This window comes from Saimiri boliviensis, chromosome 13 (genome assembly GCF_048565385.1).
Source record: "Saimiri boliviensis isolate mSaiBol1 chromosome 13, mSaiBol1.pri, whole genome shotgun sequence".
Classification (NCBI taxonomy): domain Eukaryota; kingdom Metazoa; phylum Chordata; class Mammalia; order Primates; family Cebidae; genus Saimiri; species Saimiri boliviensis.
In genome coordinates this window covers 21,219,729-21,243,360 of record NC_133461.1, presented here as the reverse complement: position 1 = coordinate 21,243,360, position 23,632 = coordinate 21,219,729, and the positions used below count along the sequence as shown (strand labels likewise).

Below are 23,632 nucleotides of genomic sequence, written 5' to 3'. Positions count from 1 at the left end.
AAGCAATTCTCCTGCCTCAGCCTCCCGAGTAGCTGGGGTTACAGGCACCTGCCACCGAGCTTGGCTAATTTTTGTAGAGATGGGGTTTCACCATGTTGGCCAGGCTGGTGGTCTTGAACTCCTGACCTCAGGTGATCCGCCCACCTCGGCCTCCAAAAGCGGTGGGATTACAGGCGTGAGCCACTTGCGCCCAGCCTAAATGCCTCATTTCTACCTGTTATTTCACTTAATTGCAAAACAGGATAAAATCTAATGTGTTCAAAAGTAACACACAAGATTACAAAAAAGATTTAACCATGACCCACAAATCTAATTTTTTAAAAAAATTCCTTCTCATTATCATATATTAGTAATATCTACTAAATTTATCAGTACCAAATTTCGCATATATATACATCATAAAAAACATAAAAGAACTGCAAAAGCATAAACTAATGTGATACAGAGATGTTTAGCTTTAAGAAAATTAAGCCAGCAAAGAGTTTTTACTTGTGTTCATTTATTGACTGCTGGGAGTATAGCTTATTGAGAATACATGACATGCATTTGGGGGAGAAATTAAATCTGAAATGAAGCCATCCAATAAGTCTGCTGTGAGTTAATAAGGTAGCAAAGATTACATGTAAGGACAGAGTGGTAACAACTAAAACAGCCATTTACAGTTGTTATTAAGATTCCAGCTGCAAATTCTTTTGAAACTTATTTATTCTTAATTACTTAGGAATTACCAGGAAAGAGGGACGATCAGTCTGCCTCTTTACCTTAAACTAATGCTAAGAGGGATACTGTGAATCACTGAAGACCTCTCCCGAAAATTATGCTCTTACTTCAACACCTTTAAGGCCATTCTGTTTTTACAAATTCTTCCACATCAATTAGTATGCCTCAGACTTATAAGCAGCTATGCAGACTTAGAAAAGATTAATAACTGATACAAAAGACTGTATTCATTTGATTCCAGTGTCTACTGCTGAATCATACTGTGGCCTAATATGAGCAAATTTTTATACCATATTGCCAATCCCCCCCCCCCCCGGCAAGATTTTTGTTTTAACTCATTGATGCAATAAAATAAATCAAAGAATTCCATGTACACTTAAAAGGACAGAAAGATTAAGTTACTGGAATATCTTCGACCATGATCTAAAACTGTTGAATTACACAGATATAACTTGAATAAAATGATTAACTTGAATGAAGTGAATAAAATGCTGAAATGTATCCCTAACTATAGTTTCATGCCAGATATTTCTCCCAAACTTTGTAACGGATATCTTTTCTTAAGATGACAACCTTAACATCACTTGATGTTCAGGTGATTTGGGGTATTTTTTATGGTAGCAGAAAGAAAAAAAGAGAAAACCCCAATGGAATGAAAAAAGGAAGATTCTGGCTTTTTGATTTCTTTGTTAAAGAGGCAGCCTGTTTTTTTTTTTCATAATCTTTCCTCCGCGCTTCTGGAGAAATGAGTTATGGCTTGCAGCGCTGGACAAACCGAGGGTATAAGCACACGTCTCGGATGTGATACCTATTCAGAATCCACGTTAAGAATCGCTCCAGGCCCAAGCCATAGCCTCCATGTGGACATGTGCCATATTTTCTCTGTTTAAAAAGAAAAAAAAAAAGAAAGAAGAGTAAACACTTAGTTAAAAATTTCATCTAAAGTAGTTAAAATTTTCCACCGTGAAAGGAGTTAGTTCCCTGTGGTTAAGAATTCAACTATGGCTAGATTTGGTGGCTCATGCCTGTAATCCCAGCGCTTAATCTCTATGCCTTCATGAACCATGTGTAAAGAAATAATCGGGTATGAAAAATCAAACAGGGATTAAGTACCACCCTGCAAAGAAGAGATTTTAAAAAACCTTCAAACTAAATCAATGTCTCTTTATAAGAGGATAATGAAGAAGAGTACTAGATACTGGTAGGATCAATTTCTTAAAACTCAGTTGCAATCAACAAGCCAGCCGTTAAACAGGCTTTCAAATGAAATTAACATATAACTTGGTCAAGACAAAGCTGGCAATATTCATACACATTAGTATAACATGGAAACTGATACAGCTCATTCAAATAGCAAAGTACACCCTGAAATCTCCCCTTTTAAAAATTTCAATACATACAGAACGATTACAGTGAAAAAATTTTAAGAGTGCTTAAAAATTTGTTTTTACCTGATCTGTATACCAGTAATAGGGAGTGGGGTCGATTCCTTCCCTTTTATAACCTGCCAGTATTTCTTCACTATCCCAGATACGCATTGAGCCTCCCACAATCTCACCAACATTGGGCATCAACACGTCGACCTTTAAATATAAGCAAAAGAAGATACACAATTACTATCAAGCGATCAGACACAGCACTGCCGTAGAGTTCCAATGAATATTACAATTAAGCTCTGAGGGCTAAAGGAGGCACTATTATTATATAATATTCAAATATTTACGTTTCTCTAATTTAACAAAGCATGTCAACCCCAATCAGGAGAGGGGGAACTACCCAACGTCTTTAAATATTGTCATTTAGGTAGAGAATGAAATATGTGCCACGAGCTGTATCTGATTCCAGATGACATTCCCCACCCCCTTGAAAAGCAAAATTATTAATACTCTTTGAAACAGAAACTGACAGATTCAGTAAGACGGGGATCCTCAGGACATCGCTGCATGTAGAAGGACTTGATCTCTACAGGAAATCGACACAGCAAGATTGGTTCATTAATGGTGTCTGTCATCAGTCTCTCAGGAGCTTCTGGGATATCCTGAGGTGAAACAAGGTTTCATTAACATTTACAACTTGAATCGCAACAAGACAGAAGCAGCTCCTTCATCCTGCACCAGTCCTTCCTCCTATCAATTCAGCAGAGTAGAGGACACACACCTACCTTTAACTCACACACATTTGTGTAAAGAATAATTTCTTTCAAAAAGAAATAAACATATTCTTAAAACTCAGTAATTTAATGAACTGTAAAGATCTGCCTCCCTTTACAGCATACCTCAAGCACCATGCTGTTTGATGACGGAAAATCAAAAAAACAAAAACAAAAGCCCACCCCATGTTGTGACTAGACGCAGCTCAGTATTTTTCTCAGTGGCCTGTTTTGTTCAGCTCTGAAGCGAATGAGGTCCACTTAGTCCCATAAGGCATAAGGTAATCATCAGTGCTCCAGAACATCATTGATCTACACACAGAGTATATTACTAATGACACTAATCTTTAAACTCTCCTCTTCTCTGCCCTTCTTTCCTGTTGTAATCAATCACTTATGCCTCCGATGACAGAAAGACACAATCCTGAGACAAATAACCAATGTCAAACTGCTAAGTGTAACCATATCTGGAGCTCTCTCAAAACAACCTTCTGTACCACATATAAATTAAAAGTTAATATATAAGCTCAAGCGGAAAACTCTTGTCCCAGTAAAAACGGATTGAGAACTGGAGAAGACTCAGATTTGTTTAATGGAAGAAGTGAAATGGAGGTAGCAATCACCCAGCACACCTGTTTTCAAGCTCCCAGCCCTGGAGCCCTTGCTTTCAGGAGATGAGAGGGAGAGCTCTAGTTTCTCAGCTTGCATCTGCTTTACACAGCGGGGTCCTGCATAAGATTTAGTTAGGGGAAAACCTGTTTAAGGCCTGAGGACCACGTATCTACTCTAGTGTCCTCATGTATATGGAACGATAGCAATGTATAGTAAATACTGACAAGCTCCCTGTGCCATAGTCCTGGCTAAACATTTAGCTCCTGTAGTCACCACAATCTTGCAAAACAGATGTTACTTCCAAGGTAGAGATAAGGAACCTGAGAGGGGGGCCACCGGCCTTCAGTTACATAGCACAAAAGAAAAGAGGTGGAGCTAAGCCCACCTGTGGGAAACTTCTGACCCACAGCTTGTGTAATCCACTCAACCACATGATTTTACTAACAGGTACACTAAAAGTACTCAAGTTCTCAATACAAAATTTTGTTATTACACATCATAGACTGAATCCACAGGCTGGGCACAGTGTGGCTCACACCTGTAATCTCAACACTTTGGGAGGCAGAGGTGAGAGGACTGCTTGAGGTCAGGAATTAGACCAGCGCAGTCAACACAGCAATACCTCCATCTTGTTAAAAACAAGCAACAGAATTCACAAAAGCAGTAAGAGTACTTTATACAGACCTAGTATATTGTTTTCTCCTATTAATTCCGTCTAAAACCCAAAACTAGTTAGCAGTAGCTACTCACATTTCAACTGTAAAACAATTTAGATGTGCAAATATTATGTAAGTAATGGTTAGATGCACAGGGAAGATGGCCTACCATGGTGTTGAAAACTTGAGCCTGAGGCAGTAGCTCATGCCTGTATCCCCAACACTTTGAGGGGCTGGGGTGGGAGGACTGCTTGAGCCAAGGAGTTTGAGACCAGCCTTGGCAACATAGGGAGACACCATCTCTACAAATAATAAAAAATTAGCTGGACATGGTGGCTCACACCTGTAATCCCAGCACTTTTGGAGGCTGAGGAAGAATGATCACTTGAACTCTGGAGTTCAAGGTTGTAGCGAGCTGTGATCACACCACTGCACTCCAGCCTGGACGACAGATGAAGACACTATTCCAAAGAAGGAAAATTTGCAACCCCAGTGCATGCTGGGAGAGTGGTTCTCGGGCAAAACCGAAATGCCGTTTATCTGGGGCACTCACTCGGCTTCCTTCTCCACAAAGACCTTCTCTCTTGATTTTGCATTTTAACCAATGGCTATCTTCTTTCTCACCTTCCACATTAAGGAGTTTTAAATCACTGTTTTGGGGGAGGGGATGAACCTCTTTTTAAAAGCAAAAGACACTCTCTTCAGAAAACCAAAACAAATATATCTATACACCAACACTTTGCATGTGATTTCAAAGGCTTCACAATCTTTTAAAGCACTCCTGCCAGCCTAGAGAATAAGGACAGCTTACAAGCTGTGGCCAACGAGGAACAACGAAGCGGGAAGAGGCAAAGCATGAGGCGGGAAGGCAGCTTAGAACCCCACTCAGGCTTGCTGGACGCTACCGAACAGGCACTGTCCTGAGGTGGACTCTATGTTAACTCGGCGGATCTGCAGGCAACCCCATGAAGCAGGTTCTGCTGTTATCATTTATTTGAGGACAGGCAGACGCCACCCACATTACTAGTTCATTAACCAGAAAAAGAGAACCACTAAAGCCCAATCCCAGTGGAAACAATGAGAAAAAGGAATACATACTTCTCCAAATTCATAGAAAGTTCCATCTTCTTTCTTTATATTGTGTTCTTTTAGCCACACGATAGCATCTGAATAGTTCATCCGTTTGAAAGGCCGTTTGGGGGGCTTAAAGTTCTAGAGTAGAAAGGAAAACTACAATGTATGCATATATATATATATATATATATATATATATATATATATATATACACACACATTAACATTATAATCTCCATTTAAAAAAACTATTCACCATTATTATAAAATATCACTTCAGTCAAGTGTGGTGGCTCATGCCTATAATCCCAGCACTTTGGGAGGCTGAGGTAGGCAGATCATTTGAGGTCAGGAGTTTGAGATCAGCCTGGACAACATGGTGAAACCCCATCTCTACTAAACACAGAAATTAGCCATGGGTGGTGGCAAGTGCTTGTAATTCCAGCTACTCAGGAGGGTGAGGCAGGAGACTGCTTGAACCTGGGGGTGGAGGTTGCAGTGAGCTGAGATCAGGCTGCTGCACTCCAGCCTGGGCAACAAAGCAAGACTCCATTAAAAAAAAATAGAAAAAGAAAAAATATATCTATATAACTAACTTCAGACTAGACAACTATGTAGATACTCCTAAAACGGAAAACATATGAGCCACTTCTTATATAAGTAAAAACATTGTAAAATTATTGACAATGACTAGTATCAATGTCTAGTCTTCAAAATAATTAGTCGCTTATTTCAGCTCACCAAGCCATCAAATCTACAAAAACTAAAGGTGACAACTTCACTGTCTTCCAAAAAAGGACTGTGACTTTTTCCTTCCATAAACCCTGTACCTACCGGGTTGAGTTCATACACGATGCTGGCTACAGGTGACAAAGGACTGTGACTTTTTCCTTCCATAAACCCTGCACCTACCGGGTTGAGTTCATACACGATGCTGGCTACAGGTGACAAAGGACTGTGACTTTTTCCTTCCATAAACCCTGCACCTACCGGGTTGAGTTCATACACGATGCTGGCTACAGGTGACAAAGGACTGTGACTTTTTCCTTCCATAAACCCTGCACCTACCGGGTTGAGTTCATACACGATGCTGGCTACAGGTGACAAAGGACTGTGACTTTTTCCTTCCATAAACCCTGCACCTACCGGGTTGAGTTCATACACGATGCTGGCTACAGGTGACAAAGGACTGTGACTTTTTCCTTCCATAAACCCTGTACCTACCGGGTTGAGTTCATACACGATGCTGGCTACAGGTGACAAAGGACTGTGACTTTTTCCTTCCATAAACCCTGCACCTACCGGGTTGAGTTCATACACGATGCTGGCTACAGGTGACAAAGGACTGTGACTTTTTCCTTCCATAAACCCTGCACCTACCGGGTTGAGTTCATACACGATGCTGGCTACAGGTGACAAAGGACTGTGACTTTTTCCTTCCATAAACCCTGCACCTACCGGGTTGAGTTCATACACGATGCTGGCTACAGGTGACTTCAGTACTCGGTCTACCACATCACAGACCAAGTCCTCCAGCCTGTTCAGGAGGTCCTCAAAGCTCAGGAAAGGACACTCGGCTTCCACGTGAGTGTACCTGAAGAACGAGACGCTAGCTCAGTGCTGCTTTACTCCTGCACTGCTTTCTCTCCAAGCAAGGCTTTTAACTGTTGGTAAATCATCAATAACATTCCAACAATGCTACGAATTCCCAACTTTGCAAATTAGTTGTGGACTCCTCTCTTCTCCACGGAGTGGCCATTTCTTGTTGACTCCTTTAAATGTAAAAGACCAAGTCAAAGTGGAAAAGAGACCTTAGCTTCGATCTAAGGCGACAAGACTTGGTACCATGTTCTTCTGTTAACCTCTTAATATATCATTTTTTTTTTTAAGCATAGACGTCATTTACCTACACTAAGGTTTCTTCTCTACAAATATTACCTAAAAAGAAATAAAAACAAAAAGACAATTTCATACTCAGCCAGGTGCCTTCGTGTTCTGGACTGTTCTGCCCGGTATGACTGCGCGATGCAAAAAACATCTCCCAGGGCTGGGAGGCAAGTCTCCAGGTACAACTGAGAGGACTGAGTCAAAAATGCCTCTTCCCCAAAGTAGTCAAGCTTGAAGAGTGTGGAGCCACCTTCTACTTGCGTTTGCACTAATGTTGGAGGAGCAACCTGTTCAAATGCACAGAAAGAGTCAATCAATGCCTATCGTGAGCACCGCCATTCAAGTTTCAAAACGGCAAAAATGTACTGTTTGCAAAAGCGGATGAACGCATACTTACTTCACAGTACCCCCTATCAAAGAAGTGATCTCTAAAGCACCTGGTGATCATGGATCGTGCTCTGAAGATTTTGGACATGTTTTCTCCTCGGATCATCATGTGTCTGTTGTTGAGCTGGACGTCAACGTCAGACTCCTCATTGATCAAGTTGTCAGCTCCTCCAGCAGGGGCTAAGCCAATGAGTTCCCAGAAGTCACAACTCAGCTCATGGCCACCTGGAGCCTGCATTTTTTTAAAAAGTGGTGTCCAGAGAAAGAGAGAGGGAAAAGGAAATTAAAAATTAACAGTATTGAGAGGATTTTAATTTATGCCACAAGTTTTGGTAAGCTGAGATTTTTAGGAATCTCATAATTCTCAGCCTTACCCTTCTAAAAATAGACCCAATAGTTTAGTTTTATATTGATATTTTTATGAATATTCTCTCTGGATAAATACACATTCACATCCACACAACTATCTCTTTTTTTTTTTTTTTTTTTTTTTTTGAGATGGAGTCTCGCTCTGCTGCCCATGCTGGAGTACAGTGGCACAATCTTGGCCAATCTCCACCTTCCAAGTTCAAGTGATTCTCCTGCCTCAGCCTCCCGAATAGCTGGGACTACAGGTGCCCACCACTGTGCCCGGCTGATTTTTGTACATTTAGTAGAGTAGGGTTTCACCATGTTGGCAAAGCTGATCTTGAACTCCTGACCTCAGGTGATGCCTCAACCTCCAAAAGTGCCGAGATTACAGGTGTGAGCCACCACACCCTGCCACAGATATCTTTTTTTTGAGATGGAGTTTCACTCTTGTTGTCCAGACTAAAATGCAATGGTGCAATCTCGTCTCACTGCAACTTCCGCCTCCCGGGTTCAAGCAATTCTCCTGCCTCAACCTCCCGAGTAGCTGGGATTACAGGAATGCACCACCATGCTGGGTCAATTTGGTATTTTTAGTAGAGATGGGTTTCTCCATGTTGGTCAAGCTGGTCTCAAACTCCAACCTCAGGTGATCTGCCTGCGTCGGCCTCCCAAAGTGCTGGGATTATAGGCATGAACCAATGCGCCCAGACACAAATATCTTTTAAAAATAGAAATGCACAGGCCGGACACGGTGACTCATGCCTGTAATTCCAGCACTTTGGGAGGCTGAGGCGGGCCTCAGCTCGCCTTTAAGGTCGGGAGTTCGAGACCAGCCTGGTCAACATGGTGAAACTCCTTCTCTACTAAAAATACAAAAATTAGCCAGGAGTGGTAGGAGGCACCTGTAATCCCAGCTATTCGGGAGGCTGAGGCATGAGAATCACTTTTACCTGAGAGGAGATTGCAGTAAGCTGAAACTGCGCCACTGCACTCCAGCCTAAGCAAAGAGAGTGACTTAGTCTAAAAAAAAAAAGAAAAGAACAAAAGAAAAGGCAGGGTGCGGTGGCTCACGCCTGTAATCCCAAAACTTTGGGAGGCCAAGGCAGGCAGAACACACGGTCAGGAGTTCGAGACCAGCCTGGCCAACGTGGTAAAACCCCGTCTCTACTAAGAGACAAAAAATTAGTCAGGTGTGGTAGCTCCTGCCTGTAATCCCAGTTACTCAAGAGGCCGAGGGAGGAGAATCACTTGAACTGGGAAGGCAGAGGTTGTAGTGAGCCAAGATCACGCCATTGCACTCCAGCTTTTGAGAAAACTCTTGTCTGAAACAAAACAAAAAGAGGCTCTAAAATTCTATTAAGAAAGTTTCAGTTTTAGACTACAGTTCTCCGAAAATTTTTAGGTGGGTTGTTAAGTTTTTGTTTCCATCTGGCTATAAAGTAATTCAAGTATCTATAGCACAGTGGCTGTATTATATTCCATAAGGATGATTCAGGAATTCTGTTAAGGCTGGAAATCATTATATTCATTTTATCACGAGCTGCATAGTATAGATATTTCACTGGAAAAGGGACACTCAATTTGGCATGTACTTCACATTTATTGTATGTACATGCTGGGATGGTTAATATTAAGTGAGAACTGGATTGGAATGAAGGATACAAAGTATTTTCTGGGTATATCTGGGTGTTGCCAAAGGAGATTAACATAATCTCCCAGTCAGTGGTCTGGGAGAGGCAGACCCACCTCAGTGTGGGTGGGTATCGCCTACTCGGCTGCCAGCGTGGCTAGAAAAAGCAGGAGGAAGAAGGTGGAAGGGCAGACTTGCTGAGTCTTCTGGCCTTCATCTTTCTTCCACGCAGGATGCTTCTTGTTACAGAACATCAGACTCCAAGTTCTTCAGTCTTTGGACTCTTGGACTTACACCAGTGCTTAGCCAGGGGCTGTTGAGCCTTTGGCCACAGACTGAAGGCTGCCCTGTCGGCTTCCCTACTTCTGAGGCTTTTGAACTTGGACCCAGCCTCTACTGGCTTCCTTGCCCCACAGCTTGCAGACGGCCTATCGTGGGACTTCATCTTGTAATCATGTGAGTCAATTCCCTTTAATAAACTCCCTCTCATATACACATACATCTTATTAGCTCTGTCCCTCTGAAGAACCCTAATATGTATGCCAAACACCAAAGATCCAAAGACACTGGAAAACAAACCGATAAACAAACTATGCATTCACCGAGTGTGAAACTCAATCCACTCACCTGCTTGCCCTTTGGGGTAAGGTTTAACATTCCATATACTGCAACGCTACTCTCCGTGGACAAGAGTACTCCGTTATAGCACAGACACTATAAAAAGGTCAAAGTTCAAATTTAGTTATTCACATTGATTTAAAAATTCTACCATATAGAAAGTTAAAGGGATTATTTACAAACAAGTTATCTGGTCAAATACTAGTAAAATAAAGAGATGGCCACTGATTCTTTTTTTTTTTTGAGACGGAGTTTCGCTCTTGTTACCCAGGCTGGAGTGCAATGGCGCGATCTCAGCTCACCGCAACCTCCGCCTAGTGGGTTCAAGCAATTCTCCTGCCTCAGCCTCCTGAGTAGCTGGGATTACAGGCACGTGCCACCATGCCCAGCTAATTTTTTTTTGTATTTTTAGTAGAGATGGGGTTTCACCATGTTGACCAGGATGGTCTTGATCTCTCAACCTTGTGATCCACCCGCCTCCGCCTCCCAAAGTGCTGGGATTACAGGCTTGAGCCACCGTGCCTGGCGGCCACTGATTCTTAATCAGAATAGCTATTTTCGTGGAAGACAGAGGTTTATCTATACATACACATATAAATGTAAATACACACTTTACATATATACATATGCATAAATGACACTGACCCACATCACTTAAAATATCTGGACAGTTTATTTTAAATCCAGACTATTAAAATAACATACAGGTTGGGCACAGGGGCTCACGCCTATAATCCCAACACTTTTGGAAGCTAAGGTGGGAGGCTCACTTGAGCCCTGGAATTCAAGACCAGCCTGGACAACATAGGGAGAGCTAAATAAAAACCAGCTGGGTGTGGTGGTTCCCACCTACAGTCTTACTTGGGAGACTGAGGTGGGAGAACTGTTTGGGAGAACTGAACCCACTACTCATAAAAAAGACAACCAGCTGGGTGCGGTGGCTCACACCTGTAATCCCAGCACTTTGGGAGGTGAGGCAGGTGGATCGCCTGAGGTCAGGAGTTTGAGACCAGCCTGGCCAACATGGCAAAACCCCATCTATACTAAAAGTACAAAAATTAGCTGCGCATGGTGGCAGGCACCTGTACTCCCAGCTACTCAGGAGGCTGAGGCAGGAGAATGGCTTGAATCTGGGAGGCAGAGGTTGCAGTGAGCAGAGATTGCACCACTGCGCTCTCCAGCCTAGGTGACAGAGTGAGACTCCATCTCAAAAAATAAAAAATAAAAAAAAAGACAAGCCTCTGGACATGAGGCCACTAAAAGAACACAGCTTTGCCCAGGAAGTAGTTATATCAAAAACCTGAACCCAATCAGACCTAACCTCCAATGTATAAACAATACAGAGACTAAAACCAGCTAAAGGACACCACAAGGATGCAAACAACCACATCCAGAATGTGAGCAGTTCCACAGGACAATCCACTAGGGGTTTCCCAAGAAATGCATAGTAATGGGGGAGGGGGGCTGGGCAAAAGAAAAGAGAATGCAAAGGGAGCAGTGTTATAGATTAAAGAAAATTTCAAAGTCATATCACTAAACGTAGCATGTTAATCTTGTTAAGTTCCTCATTCAAATCCATCAACTACACAAAGGCAGTATGAACTGGTAACGGGACTCTGGATATTAGATCATATTTAGTAGCTGTATGAATTTGGTGGAGGGTGTGATAATAGTAAGTGACTACATTATTTTTCCTTCTTTCTTTTTTTTGAGACAAAATTTCCCTCTGTTGCCCAGGCTGGAGGGTGGTGGTGTCATCTTGGCTCACTACAACCTCTGCCTCCCGAGTAGCTAAGACTACAGTTATGCACCACCACGCCTGGCTAATTTTTGTATTTTTTGTAGAGCCAGGATTTTCCCATGTTGCCCAGGCTGGTCTCAAACTCCTGGGCTCAAGCAATCTACCCACTTCAGCCTCCCAAAGTGTTGAGACTACAGGCATGAGCCACCATGCCCAGCCATATTATTTTTCTTAGTGATGCATAAGCATGGGTATTTCAGTAAAATGATATAATGTCTGAGGGGCAACATCATACCAGGATTGGCCATATTGGTAGTTACAGAAGCTGGGTGATGGGCACTTGAGGATTTTTTATACGGTTCTGTTTTTTAATGTGCTGGAAATTTTCCACAACAAAAGTTTTCTCCCTCTAGTCTTAATAAGGTATAATAAACAAATAAAAATTGCACATTTATGATACAAAGTGATGTTTTGATGTATTCATTGTCAACATAATAAAAGTTTTTAAATAAATGTATACAGATTCCAGAATTCACAGAAAAATAAAGGAATCTACTAAAAAACATCTAATCTGTAGGCATAAATAAAGGAAAATATTTACCAACTCATCCGCCAAGACACACTGAAGAAAACCTGTTCCATCTCGCAACACCAAAAACATTAAATTCTTTCCTAAAAATGAGAAATAATAATTTAGGCAGACTGTTCTCAAATTACGAAAACCAGATTAGTTTTTCATAATTTTTTTTTTAAGATAGGGTCTCACTTCGTCACCCAGGCTAGACTGCAACAGCACAATCACAGCTCACTGAAGCCTCCACCTCCTGGGTTCAAGCAAACCTCCCACCTTACCCTCCCAGGTAGCTGGGGCTACAGGCACGTGCCATCACACCTGGCTAATTATTTTGTAGTGGCTGGGGTCTCACTGTGTTGCCCAGGCTGGTCTCAAGCCCCTGGGCACAAGCAATCCTCCTACCTCAGCCTCCCAAACTGTTGAGATTACAGGTGTGAGCCACTGCACTCAGCATGATTTAATCTTATCTAAAGAAAACTCCAAGGTTAAACATTGGAAGTTCACACCTCCCACATGGCTCCCTTCCCTGGAAGTACCCACCGGTAATACCATTACTAAGTATTTGTAAAATACTTTATTTTCATTGTATTGGACTTTCAAATCACACATGATCCCCAAGATCCACACAACCAGGGGAAAGCAAGACAGAAGGCAACGCGAGTTAAGGACTGCAGCTTATCCACCCTTGAATCCCCTGCAATGTGTGGCACAGTACTGTGCACTCAGTGGGTGATGCATAAATGTTCTTGAACAAAATCATTTTTCCTTATTTATGTCCCAAAGGTCCTTCACTGAGATCTACTTAAAACATTTCATTTGTATTTTCTGCCCCCTCCCCTGCCTTGTTTTTGAGATGGAGGTTCACTTTTGCCACCCAGGCTGGAGTACAATGGCACGACCTTGGCTCACTGCAACATCTGCCTCCTGGGTTCAAGCAATTCTCCAGCCTCAGCCTCCCAAGTACCTGGGATTACAGAGCAGCCATCATGTCCAGCTAATTTTTTTTTTTTTTTCCCGAGATGGAGTCTCGCTCTGTTGCCCAGGCTGGAGTACAGTGGCATGATCTTGGCTCACTACAACCTCCACCACCTGGGTTGACGTGATTCTCCTACCTCAGTCTCCCGAGTAGCTGGGACTACAGGTGCCTGCCACCATGCCTGGCTAATTTTTGTACTATATTAGTAGAGATGAGGTTTCATCATAATGGCCAGGCTGGTGTCCAGCTCCTGACTTGTCATCCACCCACCTCGGCCTCCCAAAGTGCTGGGATTACAGGCGTGAGCCACCACACCTGGCTAGTCCTACTTTTTAATAAAAGATTTGCTAATTCCTTATAATAAATGGTAAAAGCAACATTTACATATTTAAAAATATGTAATAATAATAAAAAGGGAGAGAGAAAACAAAATGTCAGAACCAAGGGAAAATGCAAATATACTGATTATAAGAGTCAAAACTATGGCCAAGTTTCAGACTCAGATGTAAATTTCCTATAGCAACATCCCTTGGTTTTCACTAAATAAAATTCGGCTAGACGCGGTGGCTCACACCTGTAATCCCAGCACTTTGGGAGGCTGAGGCGGGCAGATCATGAAGTCACGAGTTTGAGACCAGCCTGGCCAATATGGCAAAACCCCATCTCTACTAAAAATACAAAAAAAAAAAAAACAAAACTGGGCATGGTGGCACATGCCTGTAGTTCCACCTACTCAGGAGGCTGAGTCAGGAGAATTGTTTGAACCTGGGAAGTGGAGGTTGCAGTGAGCTGAGATTGCACCACTGCACTCTGGCCTGGGCAACAGAGTAAGACTGTGTCTCAAAATAATAATAATTATTATTAAAACTCAATTAGACAAATATTTACTGGACACATCTTCGTCACTGTTAATTGCTAACCATTAAAAAAGCATTTAAAAACTTTTATACTTTCAACAGTCATTTTAAATAAGAACAAATTTAAGATATAAATCACTCCATCTTTTAAAGCCAGGTGAGGTACTACTACATGTCTGTAATCCCAGCTGCACCGGAGGCTGAGGTGGGAGGATAGCGAGAGGAGTTCAAGTCTAGCCAGCATACCAAAAAAAAAAAGAAAAAAAGAGGGCCGGTCACAGTGACTCATACCTGTAATCCCAGCATTTTAAGAGGCCAAGGCAGGTGGATCACTTGAGGCCAGGAGTTCCAGACCAGCCTGGCCAACATGGTGAAACCCCGTCTCTACTAAAAACGCAAAAATCAGCCAGGTGTGGTGGGCGGAACCTATAAATCCCAGCTACTCAGGAGGCTAAGGCAGGAGAATTGCTTGAACCCGGGAGGCAGAGGTTGCAGTGAGCCAAGACAGTGCCACTACACTCCAGCCTGGGCAACAGAGTGAAACTCTGCCTCAAAAAAAAAAAAGGGGCAGGGAGAAAAAACCCTTGCAAACCTTTGTATGTTTTTCTTCATGTAAGACCAGGGATATTTAAAAATTAAAAAGAAGGAAAAGTTTTGCCATTTACCTTGCCTACGTAGCCTGTGGACCCAGCCAAACACCTTTACTCTTTGGCCTCGATATCCTTCTAACGCATTAATCTTCACCTGTCAAATTGAAATAAATAACATTTGCTCAATAATGTAATTTGTACACACCAACCTTTTCACTAATATTAGACAGAGGATAGTAAAGTGTTAAAAATCACAAACAGTGCAGACTGGGGACAGCCGCTCTACTGCAGGTCAGAACCAAACACATCTCACTCCACTGGAGTGGTTTCAAACAAACAAAATCCAAGTCTTCTTTTCTTAGCGCAAAACTGGTAATGAGAAACACCCAGAAGAATTTCAAATATTGCCAGATAAAATCAATTAACAAATGAATTGAACTTGTCATAAGTGGAGCACTTGCTTCCCGAAATAGTAACAATCCCAGTCCACAGGGAGCCTTCTCTGTGACCCCCCAGTTCTTCAGTACCTTCCAGGACTTGGTATCTAAAACGGCTAGCTTTTGTATGGGGGATGAAGAAGACAGGAGATGAGCAGAGGAAGGGGCTGGTGAATGTAGCCAAAAAACCCCAGCTCCATCGCTAAAGAAATAATACAAAAATTCATCAGCAGTAAGAACTACTGGAAATCTGGCTGAGCATGGTGGCTCACACATGTAATCCCAGCACTTTGGGAGGCCAAAGTGGACAGACCACCTGAGGTCAGGAGTTTGAGACCAGCCTGACCAACATGGTGAAACTTCGTCTCCAAAAAAAATTAAAAATTTAAAAAAAAAAAAAAAGAAAAAAGAAAAGGAAAGTAAAAACAATGTACACGAACAAACCATGTGGCATGCCCCTCAAACACAGAAATAATGATCTGATGTGGCAAAGTCCACGGTATTTGAAATGATAAAAAACTTACACATTTTGGCTCTGGGAGACTTGGATCGTTTTTAATGGTAATCTTCTTGGCTTCTTCCAGGTTCTTTTCTCTTCGTAAATTATCTTCTGCCTAATTTTAATGATGAAGCAGTTTGTTAACACGGTTTCCAGAGTTCTAGCAATGTTCACGGTAGCAAGTTCAGGACTCACCTCTTTCTTATCCCGGGAGTCACTCTTCATCTGTTCCCTATGCCACATCTTTTTAATGTTCTTCATCTGTGATTTAGAAATAACATCCCAACGCTAGAGAAATAAGCAGATATTTATATCAAGACCTTTGTGTCATGATGAAAATTTATTCCCAAAATATAATTCCATAAAGTTTTTGGTTTACTCTACCTCATTTTCTTTTTGTGAATCTACGTAAATGGTAGGAAATGGTTCTTTTCCTACTGTCATCAAAGCCTTGGGTAGGGAGGGAGAAAAAAGACAGTTCTTGAACATTGTACAATATTTAAAATCAAAATAACACCTCAAACATAAGGCAACTTAAACAATCTAACCATAAATACCCAAGAGCCAAAAGCTGATGTTGGCAGAGTGACTGGTTGAACGTTTAAGCAGCACACTGGTTACAACCGAAGCTTTGAGGTCCTCTCACAAACAATTCCAAGTTCAAGTACGCACTGCACAGTTCAGCTATTCCAAGTTCAGGTACATACTATACAGTTCCCCAGGACAAGCAGATTACAAGCGACAGATCTTAAGTGGCTGAAGCCACCAGCACAGGTACATGGGCAACAGAAGAGACACCTGACAGCAAAAGCCAGCTTCAGGTGACATCTAAAAGGTTAGTCCTCTGTGAGAAATCAGACAAGTCTCAGGCATTTTTGAAACTTTCAACAAAACAATGGCCAAGGACACAAAAAGCTAAGCTCATTTAATCTGAAAAATTCCTGAATGTAGAATACTTCTTCTCCCCAATGGGATATATTAGGCATTGCTGTGTTACACATCATTTAATAGTTTATCATTTGTGGTTTCAAAAAAATAGCTGAAAGTATATAAAAGATGGGTATTTTAAAGCCTCAAATATTCTTTCAAAATCTCTCCCAAGTTATTAAATCAAACAATAGATGCAATGAATTATTCTCTTGTTTCCAGATCTGAAGCCTGGAAAAACTGACTTTTTCTCAGGTCAATGACTGCTGCAGAGAGGGAGGGAACCTGGACATTTTGAAAACATCCAAGAGTTCATCCTTTGAACAACTAGACATTGTAAGAACACATGTAGGTCATTTGGAATTCATTTACTTCCTGACAGTTTGTACTGATCCCCCCTTTTGTATCACTGAAATTGAAAGAGCCAAAGTTTCCAAATCAGAATGCTATAGTTTTGTTAGCAGTGACATTCTGCAGACATTCATCGACAGCACTGTCAGTTTTGGGAAGCTGCAACAAGGCACCCAACAATCCAGAAATGAAAGACTTCCCCCTAAGTTAAAAAGTAAAAGCCAGCCAAGTGTGGTGGCTCACGCCTGTAACCCCAGCACTTTGGGAGGCCAAGACAGGAGGATTGCTTAAGCCCAAGAGCTTAAGACCAGCCCGGAAAGCTGAGGTGGGAGGATCATTTAAGCCCAGGAGGTTGAAGTTACAGTGAGCCATGACTGCACGACTACACTCCAACCTGGGTAACAAAGTAAGATCCCATCTCAGGGGGGTAAAAAATTAAATTAAAAACCAGTACCCATGTATGACACACTGAAGTATAACCATATGGTATGACCTTAAAAGAGGAGAATGCTCCCAGGTTAGGAGGACTTGATAGTAACTATAAATGTGGTAACATAGTTAACAAAAAAGGGGGAAGCACAGAAAAGGGAGTGTCAAGACACTGCTTTTCCAAGTACAATTCAAGGAAAGAACTTTTTGTTGTTGTTGCTGAGGCTGCAGTGCAGTGGCGCAATCACGGCTCACTGCAGCCTCAACCTCCTGGGCTCAAGTAATACCCCCATCTCAGTCTCCCGAGTAGCTAGGACCACAGGTGCATACCACCATGCCTAGCTCATTAAAACAACAAAAAAAAAATATTTGTAGTTGGCTGGATGCAGTGGCTCACTCCTATAATCCCAGGACTTTGGGAGGCCTGGGCAACAGAAGGAAATGTCTCTATTTTTTAAAATACTTAAATTTTTAAGAAGTTAAATTTTTTTGTAGAGATGAATGAAAGTCTATGTTGCCCAGGCTGTCCTCAAACTCCTGGGCTCAAGCGATCCTCCAGCCTCAGCCTCCTAAGTGCTGGGATTACAGACATGAGGCACCAAAGCCCAGACCCAAGGAAGGAACTTTTAACCATCTTCCTTATGTGGCAGTTGTAGTCAACGGATTCTAGCATATAAGTTCAACAGCTAAGTCCATGGTCTATTTTAAGAAGGTTGTCTTATGCCACACTTTGTAATTCAGGCCAGAGTGCAGTGGTGCAAGCATGGCTCACTGTGATTTCCCCTTTCCAGGCTAAAGCAATCCTCTCAACTCAGGTCCGGAGTAGCTGGGAATACAGGCACACACCACCATGCCCAGCTAATTTTATGTGTTTTGTAGAGACAAGATTTCACCAAGTTGCTCCAACTGGTCTCAAACTCCTGGGCTGAAGCGATACACCTGCCCGGCCTCCCAAAGTGTTGGGATTATAGGCATGAGCCACTGCACCTGGCCCGAGTCCAAGCTCTTGACAAACTCCTTTGACAATGTGCTAAATTCATTAGAAAATTCTAGATCCTGAGAAACAATAGCACATTAATAGATTGGCATTCTAGCTTCAAGCTCCACACTCTTGAGTCAGCTCTGACAAATGAATCCAATCCCAGTGTGCTAGCATAAACCAGACCTTCAAGTCAAATTTCAGGATCATACTCTGGACTGTGGTAAATTCACCAAAAGCCCTCTCAGGAGAGGCCCCTGGCCATGAGCTCAGTGTGACTGAGAAAAGATAACTTTTAGCTTTAAAAGAATTGAAAAACCACTAATCTGACTCGCTGGGGGGAAAAATTCCAAGGTGCAATGCCACATGGTAGGAAAGATTACCTTTTAAACGTTCAAGTTTAGACTTTGATCATCTGACAATCTGAAAGCCATATATATGTATGCATTCATTACTTTCCCTTTTCTGAAAATTCTCTTTGGAACCTAGTGTTTGACATAAGTCATTAATAAACGCAGTCTCATTTTCCTGATGAGAAGAGACTCTACCTTTAGACCTGTTTTAAATGGCTTCTCCTTCGTTCCATCTCCCGTGGCGTCATCACCCTCTCGTTCAGAGACGTACAGCTCTGCTGTTTGACAAAATGAGAGTAACTTACTGGTTTGGCCATTAACTATTAGTCGCCTTACTACTTTATTCATTCTTTGCCTTTGTAAACAGAACAAGCATGATTAGTTAAAATTACTGAGGTCCATAAGAAATTAATATCCTAATTATTTCCCCGCTCCCACATTTCAGTAACATCCATCTCATGAAAACATTAGTTAAAAATCCAGGTTTTCAAAATGAACTCTGATCATTTTAATTTGTGATATTTATTCTATCTACCTGGGCACCCAAAAATAAAACAAGGGCTTTGAAGTTGGTCAGACGTATACTGGAATCTTGGATTTTGTACCTTAAAAGGCAGGGTGACTCTGGAAAACTTATTTAACTTTTCTGAGCTTATTTCTTCTTTTGTTTTTGTTTTTTTTTTTTGAGACGGAGTCTGGCACTGTCGCCCGGGGTTGGAGTGGAATGGCGCAATCTCGGCTCACTGCAACTTCTGCCTCCAGGGTTCAAGTGATTCTCCTGCCTCAGCCTCCAAAGTAGTTGGGCTTACCGGCGCCTGCCAACACGCCCAGCCATTTTTTTTTTTTTTTTTTTTAAAGTAGCGACGGGGTTTCACTATGTTGGCCAGGCTGGTCTCAAACTCCTGACCCTCGTAATCGGCCTGCCTTGGCTTCCCAAAGTGTTGGGATTACAGGCGTGAGCCACCGCGACCGGCCACTTATTTCTTTATCTATAAAATAAGAACAACACCCATCTTGAAAGGCTGTACGGAGGATGAAATAAAATAACACATACAAATTAGATAGCCTAGTGCCCGTTTTCGTAGAGACCGCAAATAAACACCAGCTCCCTCTAGTCTTTAAAGGAAACGGAAGCTCTGAGGTTGGAAAAGTTCAGAAGGCCTTATAACTAGAAGGTCTGAACAGTGACATCCATTTTTTTTTTTTTCTACTATACAATATGGTCTCTCCGGAGACCTTAATAAAAAATAAGGCTGGGAGAAAAACAACTGGAGGCCGGGCGCGGTGGCCGACGCCTTGTGACCCCAGCACTGTGGGAGGCTGAGGTGGATCACCCGAGGTCAGGAATTTGAGACCAGCCTGACCAACATGGAGAAACCCTCTCTCTACTAAAAATACAAGATTAGCCGGCCGTGGTGGCGCACGCCTGCAATCCCAGCAACTCCGGAGGCTGAGGCAGGACAACCGCTTGAACCCGGGAGACGGAGGTTGCGGGGAGCCGAGATCGCGCCACTGCACTCCAGCCTGGGCAACGAGAACGAACCTCCGTCTAAAAAAAAAAAAGATTAAAAAACCTGGAATCCTGAAGTCCCTTCCTGACGATCTCTTTGAAGAACTGCAGGAGTCGGGCCTACCCCGCGTCTGAACCCCTCCCAGCGCCCGAGTCTCAGCGCGATAGGGATGTTCCGCAGCGGGAAAAGGGTAGGGCCCGGAGCCGCCGCCATCACAGCCCGGGGGAACCGGGGGCTCGGGGAAGCCCGGCCCGGCCCCTCAAATCCGGGACCCAGCGAGGGCCAGGACCCTCCCTGCAACTGGACCCCAAACATTGGCGGCCTCTGGTAGGCACTAAGGAAAGCGCCGGAACCGGCCTGGAGCAACGTTCCTACCCCCGGCAGGGAACACCGCGCCATACACCAAGCCTTACCCACCTAGCACCATGTCTGCAGTGGCCGTGATCACCTCCAAGGACACAGACGCAACACCGCCGCCGCCTTAGCACTCCAACGTGCACCAGCGGTTTCCGCCACAGGGGCGTTGCATCAGACAGCTTAGGACAGAGGGCGCCCACGTGAGTCAGCTGAGCGCTGCGGCGCCATTGGTTACGAGAGGTGGGCGAGCGGCGCCGGAGCCGCCATCTTTGGTGAGGGCAGAGGCAACTTCCAGGTCCGAATACGCCCCGCCCTGCGCGTTTGCGCAGCTGGGAGGGCGCAGCCTGGGTTGGGGTTCCCAGGCCATCGAGACCCAGGCACAGCCTCACTTTTGCATCTTTCCTTCCCCGCCTCTCCAATTTTCCTTTCTGAATCTTCCAATTCTGCCCCAGCTGGAGGCGTGCGGGCCCTCTTACAAACCAGACCCCTAACCCCAGATGCTGGAGGCTGGTTGAGTTTATGTCGCGAGACTGGGTGCGCGGCGATGGAGAGGACGCAGCGGGTTGCATTAACTTTCTACCCTCCGTGAACCAACGTCCGTCGGTGTTCAGGACAGGAACTATGATGTAAGTTCATTTAAAGTTATAAGGATCACTGTTAAGGAGGCCGTAATAATGTGGTGGAAAGAACGAGGGCTTTGGATTGCAAACCTGGGTTTTCCCTTTTGCTGTGTGTCTTCAAATAAATTACCCAATCGGAATGAGCTTCAGTTTTTCTATTTGTGAAAGATGATATACGTTCCAGGCATGTAAGAGGTGCTAATAAAGAGTCTGTCATTATTTTTTAACTTTTTCCTTTTTTGGTGGTTTTTTTTTTTTTTTTTTTTTTTTTTTTTGAGACGGAGTTTCGCTCTTGTTACCCAGGCTGGAGTGCAGTGGCGCGATCTCGGCTCACCGCGACCTCCGCCTCCTGGGTCAGGCAATTCTCCTGCTTCAGCCTCCTGAGTAGCTGGGATTACAGGCACGTGCAACCACGCCCAGCTAATTTTTTGTATTTTTAGTAGAGACGGGGTTTCACCATGTTGACCAGGATGGTCTCGATCTCTCGACCTCGTGATCCACCCGCCTCGGCCTCCCAAAGTGCTGGGATTACAGGCTTGAGCCACCGCGCCCGGCCGTTTTTTTTCTTTTTCTTTTTTTTTTTTTTTTGAGACTTGAGACTGGGTCTTCTCTGTTGCTCAGGCTGGAGTGCAGTGGTGCGAACATAGCTCACTGCAGCCTCAAATTCCTGGGCTCAAGCGAGCCTCCCACTTCAGCCTCCCAAGTAGCTGAGACTACAGGTGCACACCACCACACTCAGCTAGCTGAGACTACAGGTGCACACCACCACACTCAGCTATTTTTTTTTTTTTTTTTTTGTGGAGATGGGGAGGTGAGAAGGAGACTTCCTGTGTTGCCCAGGCTCTCCTGGAATCAAGTGATTCTCCTGCCTCAGCCTTCCAAAGTGCTGGTCTTACAGGCATGAGCCACCATGCCTGGCCCATTATTCTCAATTTAGTGGAATACCAGAGTTTGTCCCTAAAGCAAAAGAAAACCCTTTTTGTTATGAAAGGTCCTCAAAAAATAACTCGATACATAGGTTCAAGGCCTATCAAGAATATGAACCAGGGTCGGGTGCAGTGGCTCATGCCTGTAATCCCAGCACTTTGGGACGTGCTGAGGTTGCTGGAACCCTTGGGGCCAGGAGTTCAAGATCAGCCTGGCCAACATGATGAAACCCCTGACTACTCAAAATACAAAAATTAGCTGGGCATGGGGGCATGTGCCTGTAAACACAGCTGCTTAGGAGGCTGAGGCAGGAGAATCACTTGAACCTGGAAGGGGGAGGTTGCAGTGAGCTGAGACTGTTCCACTGCACACTCCAGCCTGGGCAACGGAGCAAGACTCCATCTAAAAAAAAAAAAAAAAAATGAGTATGTACCAAATACTATTCCTAAGGAATATTTGAGCCAATTTTATGAATTTTCCGTTTTTCTCTTGGCTGAATGTTTTCTGTTGGCTCATGGATTAAGATCAATTGCTGCAAAGCAAATTACCCCAAACTTTAGCAGCCTGAAACCCCAAACTTGTATTACCTTAGCAGTTTGAGACAGTCTCAGTTCTGTCTCCCAGGCTGGAGTGCAGTGGCGTCATCTCGGCTCATTGCAACCTCTGCCTCCCAGGTTCAAGCGATTCTCCTGCCTCAGCCTCCCGAGGAGCTGGGATTACAGGTGTGTGCCACCACACCCGGCTAGTTTTTGTATTTTTTTGTGGAGATGGGGTTTCCCCATGTTGGCCAGGCTGGTCTGGAACTCCTGACCTCAAGTGATCCGCCCGCCATGGTCTCCCAAAATGCTGGGAATACAGATGTGAGCCAGCATGCCAGGCCCTACTTTGCGCAGTTTCTGATGGTCAGAAATAAGGTAGTGGGTTCGCTAGGGGTCCTGGCTCAGGTCTGTCCTGAATCATGCTGAGGGCAGGGACTGCAGTCATCTGAAAGCTTGGCTGGGTGGGGATCTGCCTCCAGGCTCACTCACAAGCTTAAGGGCAGAAAGCCTCAGTTCCTTGTCAGGTGGGCTCCCCATAGAGCTGCTAATGATACAGCCACTGACTTCACCCAAAGCAGGTGATCAGAGAGGGAGAATATTAGTGACCCTTTTTTTTTTTTGAGACGGAGTGAGATGGAGTGGCACTGGGGCCTGGGCCATCTTGGCTCACTGCGACTTCCACTTCTCAGGTTCAAGCGATTCTCCTGCCTCAGCCTCCCAAGTAGCTAGGATTACAGGTGCCCGCCACCATGCCCAGCTAATTGTTTTGTCTTTTTAGTAGAGATGGGATTTCACTACCTTGGCCAGGCTGCTCTCAAACTCCTGACCTTGTGATCCACCTGCCTCAGCCTCCCAAAGTGCTGGAATTACAGGCGTGAGCC

The 23,632-nt window shown here is 43.7% G+C and overlaps 1 protein-coding gene across 2 annotated transcripts; it reads right to left on the bottom strand.

The window, feature by feature from the left end:
• Positions 1-479: 479 nt before the first annotated feature.
• On the bottom strand, positions 480-20,850 carry NARS1 (asparaginyl-tRNA synthetase 1). 2 transcript variants are annotated; one of them, XM_074383370.1, is made up of 15 exons: positions 20,726-20,850; positions 18,993-19,075; positions 16,143-16,208; positions 15,954-16,046; positions 15,784-15,873; positions 14,898-14,976; positions 12,427-12,497; positions 10,094-10,180; positions 7,496-7,717; positions 7,186-7,385; positions 6,670-6,805; positions 5,236-5,349; positions 2,627-2,758; positions 2,172-2,303; positions 480-1,602 (listed from the first exon to the last, which is right to left on the bottom strand). In XM_074383370.1, exons 1-15 carry the CDS (start codon positions 20,733-20,735, stop codon positions 1,471-1,473), a joined length of 1,647 nt encoding a protein of 548 aa, XP_074239471.1. In that variant the 5' UTR covers positions 20,736-20,850; the 3' UTR covers positions 480-1,470. The 2 variants fall into 2 exon arrangements, with proteins under 2 accessions (XP_074239471.1, XP_074239472.1); XM_074383371.1 differs by having other exon boundaries at positions 18,993-19,072; positions 20,726-20,837.
• Positions 20,851-23,632: the final 2,782 nt, after the last annotated feature.

Bases quoted from the DNA above. Each gene is read 5' to 3' on its own strand.
- NARS1 (XM_074383370.1), bottom strand. The intron at 16,209-18,992 runs GTAGAGTCTCTT...TCCCTACCCAAG, and splicing joins CATTTAAAACAGGTCTAAAG to GCTTTGATGACAGTAGGAAA. The intron at 14,977-15,783 runs GTAAGTTTTTTA...TCAATTTGACAG, and splicing joins GTCTCCCAGAGCCAAAATGT to GTGAAGATTAATGCGTTAGA.